Raw genomic sequence first — 13419 nt, 5'->3', positions numbered from 1 at the left:
CTGAGAGAAATATCAATAACCTCAGATACGCAGATGACATCACCTTTATGGCAGAAAGCAAAGAGGACTAAATGGACTTTCATCACCTCTTGATGAATGTGAAAGAGGAGAGTGAAAAAGTTAGCTTAAAACTCAACATTCAGAAAACTAAGATCACGGCATCTGGTCCCATCACTTCATGGCAAATAGATGGGGAAATAATAGAAACAGTGAGAGACTTCATATTTTGGGCTCCAAAATCACTGCAGATGTTGACTGCAGCCATGAAATTAAAAGATGCTTGCTCCTTGGAAGAAAAACTATGACCAACCTAGACAGCATATTAAAAAGCAGAAACATTACTTTGCCAACAAATGCTATCTAGTCAAAGCTATGATTTTTCCAGTAGTCATGTATGGATGTGAGAGTTGGATTATAAAGAAAGCTGAACCTTGAAGAGTTGATGCTTTTGAACTGTAGTGTTGGAGAAGACTCGAGAGTCCCTTGGACTGCAAGGAGATTAAACCAGTCAATCCTAAAGGAAATCAGTCCTGAATATTCATTGGAAGGACTAATGCTAAAGCTGAAACTCCAATACTCTGGCCATGTGATGCGAAGAATGGACTCACTGGAAAAGACCCTGATGCTGGGCAAGATTGAAGGCAGGAGGAGAAGGGGATGACAGAGGATGAGACGGTTGGATGGCATCACCAACTCAATGGACATGAGTTTGAGCAAGCTCCAGGAGCTGGTGATGGACAGGGAAGCCTGGCGTGCTGCAGTTCTTGGGGTCACAAAGAGTTGGACAACTGAGTGACTGAAGTGAACTGAACCCTAGAATTCAGCCAACCCATAGAAGCTTATAAACAATTTAATTATTGGCTCCAATTATTTGCCAGTTCCCGTGAGTATACTTTTTTGTCTTGGCCAACACACAGAAGAGAATACTTCCTTACCTCTTGACTTTGGACTTAGCTTTGTGACTTGCTTTGGCCAACAATAAAAGGGAAAAGGTAATTAATTGTGTGTCGATTCCAAGCCTAAGCCTTAAAAGGCCTTGGTCATTTCTACCTGCTTTCTTGAGCTTCTGCCATCAACAAGAGAAGAGCAGATGTTGGCTAGTCTGCTGATCCCAGAAGGAAAAAATGGAGACAGGAGGAACAGAGCTGCCCGTGACACTGTAGCCTGAAGCAGAACTACTAGTAGAGCCCAGTCAAGGCCAGGCAGACCCCAGACATCCCGCAGACATAGGAGCAACAATGAGTCCTTGTTTTAGGTAAATCTTCACTCTGCCTCAAGGTGCCTAGCACAGTGCTTCACCCCCAACCCTCAAAATCAACTTGTTAGTTTCATTTGAGATGCTCATTGGAAATCAACTGGATATCTTGGCTTCCCATGGCAAGGGGAAGTCTAGACTCTTCTATGCAGGTGACAGAAAGTAAAAAGCTACCGGGTGGTTTCCTTAGATGCGAGGGACAATGAGCTTGCTGTCCTGTCCTGCCTGTCGCCTAGTCACAATATATGAAAGAGAACACTGAAGGTCTATAGTAGTTTGGGACTCACAAAAAATAATTCATTATGCATAATGGTGATGTTGGCAGTGCATGCCAAATGGTTAAATCTAATGTAGCATACAGTTTCATTAAGGCACAACAAAATTAATCTATCCCTTCCCACCAGGAGGTTTAAACAAAAGCAATGGGGAAGGAGCTGCATGTAAAAAGCAGCAATTCATTAATGAAATGAAGACATGTAAAATAATTAGGCTTATAACAAGAGATTAGAGAACTAAATTAACCCTTCTGTTTACTTTGCACAGAATGCAAAGGAGAACTTTGGCAAATGTTAAGTTATTATGGAACTGTCACCTCAAAAAATTAAGCTGGTGGCCTCCCATGAAAGGAGAAACTCTTCAGTCCCAAGTCCAAAAACCTTGTTTTATGACAGTTAAAACCGTATCTTTGAGATATTTCTGTTTCGGTCCTTGGAAGCATGAAAGAAAGCAGGTACAGCCATGCAGTTGCAAATGAAACAGTTAATTTTGAAAAGTAGGGCTTTGATGTTGACATGCCATATGCTAACTTGGGTAATTAATAACATTGAAACGAAGGTGCTAATCTAAATCAATGGTGGGCTGAAGCTTTCCTTTGCCTGGTTAGTAATGGTAAGCCAAGGGGGACAATTGAGATTTTCTTAACAACTACCAAGTCCTCATCTGCATGGGAGAACAAGGATCTGTTCATATCATGGGGAAAATGCAGCTTAGGATTTTAAGCAGACTAGGGAATGGGATGGGCACATCCTGACAGGCGCCCCGCTGGCTCAGGACCCTGACCCTGGCCTCTTGCACCTTGGTTTCTCGCACTGCAGATCTGCTGGCTTGTGTTTCCTGCACTGGGCCAAACTCTCCCATGTGCTGTTGGGAGAAGTCTAGACTCTTAATAGATGTACATTGTAAATCTTGATGCTATGCATCCTGTCCCTGAGGCTGTGGGCAAGCCGAGACCTGGGAAGTGAATGACCACGGTTAAGAGTCCCCACACACTCCTCCTGCGGAGAGTTTACTAGAAGCATCTTCCCCCAAGGGATAGAGACAGTGAGGAATGAGAGGGTGGCAGCAAATGGCCCACTCAGCTGACTCAAGCCAGAGCTTCTCTGTGGAGATGGAAAACAGTGCCCCCTTTAGGACTCTACCCACAGTGGCAACCCCACAAAGAATAGCTAGGCCCAGGCCAGGGTCTACAGCTCCCCCACATGCCATGCCCAAGGCATAGATGCACTGGTGTCTCACATACCCTTGACATCATCTCTTTCCAGCTTATCCTATGCTGATGAAAAAAGTGGCCATTAATTCATCATACAAAATGAACTGAGGATCAGAAGGTTGTATGAGATACTGAGAATCAACGTTAATGTTTCCTTAGCACCTAATTTGTGGCTGGTGCTTTTTCTACATTATCTTGTTTCTTTATCCAATGTCAATGGAACTGTGTGCCATTTTACAGATCAGTAAACTGGAGCTAAGACATTCAGAAATTAGTCTGAAGTCGTTTGAAAGATGGCTGTGACATTTGAAGTTTTTACAGATATACAAATCATCTTCCATGGCAACTCTCCAAGCTATTTGGAGAGCTGAGCATGTAAAATCATGGTGAGGGAAGGAAGAGACCAGAGATTGAGTTTCTCAAAGACAGTTGCAGTTACTTCTCAAAGCTCTTTGTTGAGTGCTGAGTCCAGAGTACATGATTTTGTGGTCCTCCCCCTCATCACCCCCAACCTCTTAAGCTATTACTGCAAGCAGGAAGGTAATATACTGTTTCAATATAAGTATCTTTAATGAAGAATATTTGAAATTCTGGAATTTCTGTAGACTTAGGACTATCCTATTTGATTGAGCAATTTCAAAAAGCACTGTAACCCCTTCCTCTTATGTGTCCCCAGTAATTCAGAAAAGTTAGCTTTTCAGCATTGGGTCTTTCTGGTGACCCTCCTGGCCCATCTTGGCCCAAGGCAGAAAGAGAGCCAGAGTAAGAAGGAAAAGACCCTGGTTCTTTCCTTTGTGGAGTTCCTGGTGTTGTGTCCTAGTCTCCGACTTCTATTAATACATGAGCTACTTTTCCATTCCTTCATTTGTGTGTTCCTTCAGTGCTTATCTGGGCGCCTGCCTCATGGCAGACATTGTGTTGATTGCACGTCTCTCATGGTATCTTATTTGTCACAATAACCTTTGAAGAGGGCACTGCTGTCCCTGATTTACAGATGAGCAAACTGAGGCACAGAAGGGCTGAATGATTTCTCCATGAATCCTGCTCACAGGTAAACCCAGAATTTTCTAGCCTCTCTCTGCTACAAAGAGGACCTCCCCTGTCCCATATCTGCAGCCATCGGTTTTGCTAGAAATGTGCCATTATTATAACCAGAGAGAAGGCATTACCCTCATTATCCTTATACTATTCAGACTGAAGTCCCAGGGTCATTCTGGGATAAATGAGAACTTAGAACCTCCTTAGCCTGTAGTGATCTTTATTAATTTTTAGTGATCTATTTTGCCTGCTGAGCCACAGCACAATTTCCAATGCTAAGTAGAACAGTCCCTCCCTGAGAGGTGTTATGTCCTTGCTGGTGCTTCTAACAAAGGAAATAGATTGTAAAACTTTGCAGACCTGTTAATAGATGGTGTCCAGAGCCTAACATAGTGTCTTGTGCATATTAAGTGTCTGATACTGACTTGATACAAATGAATGAATGAACAAAGGAGTGACTCTCAGAGGCCTCTAAGGCTTCTCTGATCAGGTTATTGCTGTTGACACAGACTTGTGTGAAAGGTGGATAGCACACAGGCATGTCAGCACTGTCCTGCTCTAACAGTAGCCTACAGCGGGGGTGTAAGGCACACGGCTCCTTGTGGAAACACTCTTTGTATTCATGCTCAGAATTCGTCTGAGAGTCCCCACAAAGGTTTGTGGAATTTGTTTTTAGGATTACCTGACATGCATTCAAAGCGACTGACTTCAGAGCAAATACTAAGGAGCTACTTTGTTCATTGTCACTGATGTAAGGGGGATCAAAAAGAAAACTGGATTTAAATCTATAATTTTTAAGAAAATTGTGTTTTATTTATTGAAGGTGGAGAAATCTCCATTTCATGACCTGCTTCTTTGACTAATTAAATATAGGTGAAAGGAATTAGGTAGCCAATGATTTGCAAGTGTTCAGACCCTTGAGGGCACATGATGTGTATGGATTTTTCCATTTCAAAAAATATATATAACTAAGAGTAGATCCTTTATGCATAAATTACATGGAGGTGGATAAGGCTTAAGGTCAAAAGTAGAGATTTCTCTTTATGATTTTTTTCCCCATAATCTGCTTCCTTTCCCCATCCTCCATATCTTATACTACACCTCCTGGGTCTTAGGCTACTTGAACTGAAAGGAACATATAGTCAACCACACTCGGGAGGCAGTTTTCATTTACCTCCTGGTGGACTTCGTGCTCTGAGTCACAATACCTTTTGGACCATTTTGTTACTGTCTTTACAGACATCTCTGTCTGCCCTTGTTCTGTTGTGCTACCTGCTTTTGATCCTTGCAGTAGCTTTGAATTATGCTCTAGTAATATCATGCAGAAATAACCAAACTTAATCAGCTTACTGATCACCACTGAAAACTCTGTGTTTAAATCAAATTTGCATTTGGTCTATAGATTAATTTGGAGAGGACTGACATCTTTTCTATTCTTCAATAAAGTTTAATAATTATCTCTATAAAGAACTTGCATAACTTTTGTTAAATTTGTTCTAATGGCTTTGGTTGCATTTTAAGTTGACATCTATTTAAATGTACATTTTCTAATTGTTACAGATGTATAGGAAAGCTATTGATTTGGGTATATTGATCTTGCTGTTATTATTGTTCAGTCACTCAGTCATGTCTGACTCTTTGCAACCCCATGGACTGCAGCATGCCAGGCTCTGTCCATCACCAACTCCCAGAGCTTGCTCAAACTCATGTCCATCGAGTCCATGATGTCATTCAACCATCTCACCCTCTGTCGTCCTCTTCTCCTCCTGCCTTCAATCTTTTCCAGCATCAGGGTCTTTTCCAATGAGTCAGTTCTTTGCATCAGGTGGCCAAAGTACTGGAGTTTCAGCTTTAGCATCAGTCCTTCCAATGAATATTCAGGGTTGATTTCCTTTAGGTTTGATCTCCTTGATGTCCAAGGGACTCTCAAGAGTTTTCTCCAGCACCACATTGAGAAAGTGTCAATTCTTTGGCGCTCAGCCTTCTTTATGGTCCAACTCTCACATCCATACATGACTACTGGAAAAACCATAGCTTTGACTATACAGACCTTTGTCGGCAAAGTGATGTCTGCTTTTTAAAACTCTGTCTAGGTTTGACATAGCTATTCTACCAAGGAGCAAGCATCTTTTAATTTCATGGCTGCAGTCACTGTCCGCAATGATTTTGAAGCCCAAGAAAATGAAATCTGACATCATTTCCACATTTTCTCCATCTATTTGCCATGAAGTGATGGGACCAGATGCCATGGTCTTAGTTTTCTGAATGTTGAGTTTTAAGCTAGCTTTTTCACTCTTCTCCTCTTTCACTTTCATCAAGAGGCTCCTTAGTTTCTCTTCACTTTCTGCCATAAGGGTGATGTCATCTGAGTATCTGAGGTTATTGATATTTCTCCCAGCAATCTTGATTCCAGCTTGTGCTTCCTCCAGCCTGGCATTTCTCGTGATGTACTCTGCATATAACTTAAATAAGCAGGGTGACAATATACAGCCTTGACGTACTCCTTTCCCAATTTGGAACCAGTCAGTTGTTCCATGTCCACTTCTAACTGTTGCTTCTTGACCTGCATACAGATTTCTCAGGAGGCAGGTAAGGTGGTCTGGTATTCCCATCTCTAAGAATATTACATAGTTTGTTGTGATCCACACAGTCAAAGGCTTTAGAATAGTCAATGAAGCAGAAGTAGATGTTTTTCTGGAATTCCTTTGTTGAGCTCTTATTAATTTAATAGTTTACATGATGGATATTACCAGGTCTCCCTGAGCATACAAAAAAAAAAAAAAAAGCCAATACTTCCCAAGTGCCCTACAGTAAGGGGATATGTGACCAGTTGTAGCCAATGAAATGGGAGTGGAAGTGATGGGGGTCATGATCAGACTGAAGCAGTGGAAAGCTCCTGCATGATTTTTCTCATCTCTCTCTTCTCCAGCTGAAGTAAGTGTGGACACCTGGCTTTGAGATAGCAGAGTCTGGATTGATGAATCACTACATAGTAGAGAGTCACTCAGAACCTCAACAGACTGCGTAAGAAGGAAATGAACTGCTGTTGTGTTAAGTCACTGATGTTTCAGCATTGTTAACACAGCATAATCCAGCCTCCATTGACTGATACAGTTTGTATATAGATTCCCTTGGATTTTTTATGTGAACCATTATAGTAGCTGTGAATAATAAGCTCGATTTCTTCCTTTCTAATTCTTAGGTAATTAAACTTTCATGAATACCAAACTTAACAATTAATGAAGTTGACATGGTGTTACATTTCGTAGATCTTTAATTAAACATTTATTAATTTTGATTTGCAATTTTCCTCTGTGTTCTTTCAGTTTTCAGACATTTGCTGGGTCCTTAAAAAGATGACAAGCCCCAGGCCCTGTGATAAGAAGGCCTAAGTGTTAAGAAGGCCCTGGTTAGGCTAGATCTTACTTTAACTTAACAATCTAGGGGCCTGGCCAGTCAAGGCTGGAAAGTCTCCCTGTTTTCCAGTTCATCTTTTCCTTTAGAAGGAAAATCAAAGTTAGTTTTCATTCTCTCCTTTTACTTCTAGAATTTGGGGAAGGATCTGAATATCCTATTATTACCATTTTAACACTGTAGGTATGCTCTAGTTCAAAAAGGTCCAAAATAATAAAACCTGACCTTATCAAAGAATATATGAATTGAAGGATGATAATTTGCTTTACAAAGGGTTCCCTGCTCCACAAAATGAATTCAACTTTGGTGTCCCTAAAATAGCCAGTTCCCTTGGTGCATGTTAAATATAATTCAATTTACAAAAATTCGATTTGCATATAACCTTTTCAGTAGCACATCCATTGTGCAAAGCAATGTACACTTGTAATTGGCTGCAAATTGCCAGGAGACCACCTTTGCACATATTGTTCCTAGATGTGCAATTTTTTCTTAATCTCCACGGGATAGAAAGTGGAGTGGCTGAATTTCTAGTTGTTTGTCTGATCCCACTGACTATGCTGAGAAAGGACATTTGCCAATTATTTGGGGGCAACATGTGCTTTGTACAGATTAATGTTGTGCACTGGGAAACAGGAGGTATGGGATGGTTAAGGGAACTGAATGTGGATTGTCTGTCTGGGTTCAGGATAACAGTCTTGCTGGGCTGAGGAAGCTCTCTTTATCTTGGTGGCTTGACAGGCATCAGGAGAAAGTGAAATGAAACAAGGGATAATTTATAGTCATGGGTTTGGAGATCAATTTTTTTCCCCCATGAGGCAGTGGAGCTGCAGGAGCATCTTCCCAGAGAGACAGACCTAGTCTACTGACCTGAGCCAAATGGTTAAACAGTGTCACCGCAGACCCACCAGCTACAGTGACCTGACCCCAGGGGTTCTGTGTGTAGTGGGTTCTGGCCACAGAAAGCCATGGTACTAACTTAGCAAGGTAAGCGCGGCATTTTCTCACGTCATATAAAAAGTGTCATCTTTTATGGCAAATTGAACTAATTAAAGCAGATTATTGCCCGTGATGCCAAGTTGCATCTAAAACCCTTTTTGACGTGAATATTAAAAGCCCTGCCTGGCTCATCACACTCTTTTCAGACATGATACCTTCCTCACACATTCCCACTGCCCCCTTCCCCGGGCCTGACACCAGGGCCTTTCTCTTCGGATTAGGAAGTTCCCTCCAGGATTTCATGCAGGCAGCTAACAGCTCTCCTTCCCTAGGCTAGCCTGCAGGGTGTGTCCGACTCCTGGCAGAGTTGGATCCCTGCCTCCCAGAGACACTGGCTCCTCCACCAGCTTCAGAGAGGAGCCACTGAAAGGAGCTGAGAAGCCCTACCTAAGACCTGGTTTTTTGTTTTTCCTATTGGAGGGAATGACTCCTTATTCCCCAGTTCAGCTGAGCAAGTCTCTCACACCTCAAGTTCAACTCCCAGACGGTAAGACTTGATGCCTTCTGGTTCCGAGGCAGGTGTTCTAAATTAACTGCAATAAACACCGGGGCGTGGAGCAGTCAACAACAACTTGAAAACGGGAATTTTTGCTAAACCAAATAAAAATATTGCGGTATTTCTTAGAATTCTTAGAAGTCCAAATTTGGGGTAGCTGATTAAACACTTTATCCCAGCCAACCTCCAACAGCAAATCTGTTATTTTAACAAAATTTTACTTTTTTGTAGTGGGAGGCAGGGCTGCCACCTCAGGGGTACAGAATGCACCCCCACACAACTCTAGATGTGCCATTGCAGAGACGGGTGAGGACGCTGCCCCACAGGGCTAGCGGTTCACCACGTGCACAGCATGCCCTGTAGTGCTGGCCCTGTAGGGCTGCCAGATCTCTATCTCGGTGGCTTGAATTTGGTCAACGCCGACAGCCTGGCATTCAGACTGACCTGGGTTCACATATGTGCTTTCGCCACTTATAATCTGTGCAATCTTGGACCACCTGCACAGCCTCTCCCCGATGAACCACACACAGCCATGTTTGACTCACAGACTACAGAGAAGCTGAAACAGGAGAATGGGGTGTGGAAGGAAGTACCTGGCGTGTTGTCCATCGTAAATGTAAGGTTCCCTTCCCGTGAGTGCTGCCGGGAGCCAGGTGCATCCAACAGCCAGACTGGACAGGTCACCATTTGTCTGTCTTTCATCTGCTTTGATCCCAGCGGCTGAGGGGATAATGAGAAAGGAACGGACAATGGCGTTGTGGCTACGAGGCTTTCACATGCTCTGCCTGAGCGCGGTTCCCGGATGTGCTAAGCTTCAGGCGCATCCCCTCCACCTGAGCCTCGCAGAAAAGCTTGCCTATGTTTGTTTTCTATTTGCATTAAAGCCAGGACGCTACCCTAGTGGGGGAAGAAGATGGACAGCAGGTGGGGGGGGGGGCGTGAGGTGGTGAGGCACCTGTGTGCCTTCCATCCCTAGGGAAAAAAATACTGACTGGGAAGGAGGGAGAATAGAATAAGAGAATCTGAAATCTTTTTATTTTTCATTTTTTCTGCGCTGCTTTCCTTTGTGTGTATGGCATTGTGTCCAACAGGGCCTTTGAGAGTCCTCAGTGGAGGGAAGGGCTGCCCTTGAAGAGAGAGAGAGAGAGAGAGAGAGAGAGAGAGAGAGAGAGAGAGAGAGAGAGAGAGAGAGAGAGAGAGAGAGAGAGAGTGTGTGTGTGTGTGTGTGTGTGTGTGTGTGTGTGTGTGTGTGTGTGTGTGTGTGTGTGTGTGTGTGTGTGTGTGTGTGTGTGTGTGTGTGTGTGTGTGTGTGTGTGTGTGTGTGTGTGTGTGTGTGTGTGTGTGTGTGTGTGTGTGTGTGTGTGTGTGTGTGTGTGTGTGTGTGTGTGTGTGTGTGTGTGTGTGTGTGTGTGTGTGTGTGTGTTCGTTAGTGACCAAGTGGCCAGCCCTCACCAAGTCCTTTAGAAACTGAGAGCTCACAGTCTGGCCCCTGGGCAGCCTCCTTGATTCACTAGGAAACTAGAACCTTCTGGGTTAAATCGAGCATTTTGTTTGAATGAAGATTTTTCCCATCTGTGCACCCAGACATGGCAGCCACAGGAGATGCGTGGATTCAAAGGCTTCCTCCAGCCTGTGGGTCCTAGGGAGGGGGATGGAAGCACAAGCACTCCATGCCATTGCCTCCTTTGTCTGAAGGAGGAACTGGATGTGGAGGCTGCTTTCCCCTTTCTCCCCAAGTTCCAGGGGGAACCTTGAACCTGAGGTCATAGCTATTCAGATTCAATGATAACAGGCAACAAGGAGAGAAATCTTCTAGGGCCCAGCCCACAGCTGGCAACACCAGCATTCATCTCGTTTTTTCTGGAGAAAGTCAGAGATGTCAGTCCTGACCGTGGTGTAAGACTCGGGGAACTTCAGAGGGGCCCCAGAGCAGCTCCTCATCTTGCTCATCTCACCTCCTCTCTGCCTCTCAGCTGCCCGGAATTGACTATATCATCCTAAGCTCAGTTTTTCCTCTGCCTCTTCATCTGGAGACCTCCCCCAGAGCAGCATTAACTCAGGCAAAGCCCCAAACCTCCCTGGGCCTATTTACCTTTAAAAAAAATGTTCCTGATTGAGAAGTTCAAGCTGAATGTGGATGCAAAAGCATTTTATAAACCATAGTACACTGAAGAGTATGATTGTTCTCCTTGGGAAGGCAGGGGCACTGAAATGAGGCTAGCCTGGGTTTCATCCTCCTATCTATGGTAGAGACATCAAACTAGCAGATCTTGGAGCCCCAGGTATGTTGTATTTATACAGTGATTAAAAATATTTAAAATTCATTGCCAGTGTTTAAAAAAAAAAATCAGGAAATTTTTACATTAAAGAAATGGAGAAAAGGGAACCTTCCTGCACGGTTGGTAGGAATGTAAACTGATACAGCCATTATGGAAAACAGTATGGAGATTCCTTAAAAAGTTAGGAATAAAGCTACTATATGGCCTAACAATCCCACTACTAGGCATAAACCCTGAGAAAACCATAATTCTATAAGACACATGTACCTCAGTGTTCATTGCAATAATGCTTACAATAGCCAGGACATGGAAGCAACCTAGATATCCATCAACAGATGAGTGGATAAAGAAGTTGTGGAACATTTATATAATATTATTCAGCCATAAGAAGGGATGAATTTGAGTCAGTTGTAGTGAGGTAGATGAACCAAAATTTCTTATACAGAGTGAAGTGAGTCAGAAAGAGAAAAAACAAGTATCATATATTAATGCATATATATGGAATCTAGAAAAATGGTACTGATGAACCTAGGAGAGAATGGACTTGTGGACACAGAGGAGGAAGGTGAGGATGAGATGAATTGAGAAAGTAGTATTGACATAGATACACTATCATGTGTAAAATAGATAGTTGGTGGGAAGTTGCTAAGTAACATGGGGAGCCCAGCCTGGCTCTCTGTGATGATCTAGAGAGTGGAATGAAGGAGAGAAGAGAGGCTAAGGAAGGGAGAGAGATGCATATATATACACACATACAATTATGACTGATTTGCCTTGTATGGCATAAACTAACACAAAGACAAAATTATAAAGTCATTTTCCACCAATTAAAAAAATAAATTTTGAAAAGTAGAAATGGCTTTCTAACCTCACTCTAAAAATGAGACAACCAGGTAACAATGGCCACAGTGGCCACCTTGGGCTGTAGTATCTGCCCCTTCACAGAGGTGTGTGCTCACTATTTCAACACAGTCTCCACCACTCCTGGTGTCTTACACCCTCCCCATTCCATCCTCTTGCCCAGCTGGCACTTACGGGCATCTGAACTTACAGCCTCTGTCCTACTATGGGTTTCCCTGAGAAAGTTGCCTCTTATTTCCCACTTTATTTTCCCTGCCCCTACAACCACCATGCTTCCTTCCCATCCAGAGGAGACTTGCCTTTTCTGAAGCAAGGAGGGAAATCCATTGCTGAGAGGAAGGGTGTGGAGGATGTCTCTGTAAAGTGCCAGCAAAAGCCTGTTCAGGGATCCTCAGTCTTGAACAGCCACTCCAAGAGGACTAGGTTTAGTTTCCATTGAGCAGCAGCTACTCAAACATTGAGAGTGTGCTCTGATCAGCTGTGGCTATGTAATCAGATACCCCAAAGCTTAGTGGCTTAAAATAATCTATTACTTTGTCTGACAGTTCTGTAGGTTAATAAGGCTCAGTGGGTAGTAATTGCTTACACTATCTCATCCTTCTGCAGTCAGAGGGTAGCTGGACTCAGAGTTGTCCACAGGTTCCACTGGGCTGAAAGTCCAGGATGACCCATTCACAAGGCTGGCAGTTGATCCTGGCTGGGGGCTCAGCTGGGGCTGTTCACTGAAGCACCAGTGTGTGTCCTCTCCCTGTGGCTGGGCCTCTCACCACGTGGCAGCTGGGTTCTAAGTGTCCAAAGAGTGAGCATTTCAAAAGCCCCAGGAAGAAGATGCAAAATGTCTTATGCATCAACTTTAGAAGTCACACAGTGTCTCTTCTGCCATATTTCATCAGTTAAATGCAAGTCACAGAACCTGCCAGATGCAAGAAATCAGGATTACACAAAGCGTGAATAATGCAAGGCATGATTCATTGCGGGAGCCATCTTTGGAAACTTACCGCCACAGGTAGCATTGGTGAGGTTGGTCCTTATTTCATAACTCTTTTCACATGTGGATTTTTTCCTTTTAGAATAACTCATCTCCTCTCCCTTCAGCTTTCCCCAAGGTAAGATATTAATGAGATCATATTTGAACTCCCTGACAAAGTAATGCCTCCTTATAAAGCATACTATTATTATCAGCCTGCCTGCTCACTCCCAACTGGGGTCCCCAGAAGACAGGATGAGGGACAACATTGCATGTATCTCAACAGCAAACAAAACTTCATTAAATCCATTGAAATAACACAGACATTCAGATTTAACACAGATCAAATCCTATTACCAACAAATTACACTGAATTGCCTCCCCAAATCTGTAGAGCCAGATGTTTTCCAAGCCCTACTTCCTTTAGGCAAACACCCAAAGTAAGCAATGTGAAGGACTCCCAAAGAATGAGAACATCCCCTGCCATTGGGTAGGATGGGGTTTGACCCATTTTCTTTTAGTCACAGGTTAAGAATCTTAAAATTAGAAGGAATAAACATGTAGGATTCCTGACTGTGAGGAATGGCTGAGAAACGGGTCTTATTTAAATTGTAGAAAATGCAT

General features: G+C 43.2%; 1 protein-coding gene across 3 annotated transcripts in view; it reads right to left on the bottom strand.

Moving 5' to 3' along the window:
* LOC145518914 (uncharacterized) overlaps positions 1-13419 on the bottom strand; it is a 233708-nt gene that overhangs the window by 86487 nt on the left and 133802 nt on the right. For 2 of the 3 annotated variants that reach the window (XM_081524187.1, XM_081524188.1), the window contains 3 exons: positions 12415-12741; positions 12128-12274; positions 9282-9408 (listed from right to left, as the gene is read on the bottom strand). In XM_081524187.1, coding sequence (XP_081380313.1) covers positions 9282-9347 — 66 coding nt within the window. In that variant the 5' untranslated portion in view covers positions 9348-9408; positions 12128-12274; positions 12415-12741. Of the gene's footprint in view, positions 1-9281; positions 9409-12127; positions 12742-13419 lie in introns of all 3 variants that reach the window. The other variant, XM_081524186.1, reaches the window with a different exon arrangement.

The sequence above is a fragment of the Giraffa tippelskirchi genome, chromosome 8 (assembly GCF_054371585.1).
Source record: "Giraffa tippelskirchi isolate mGirTip1 chromosome 8, T2T-mGirTip1v1.2.pri, whole genome shotgun sequence".
Classification (NCBI taxonomy): domain Eukaryota; kingdom Metazoa; phylum Chordata; class Mammalia; order Artiodactyla; family Giraffidae; genus Giraffa; species Giraffa tippelskirchi.
This window is presented reverse-complemented; position numbering and strand designations above follow the sequence as displayed.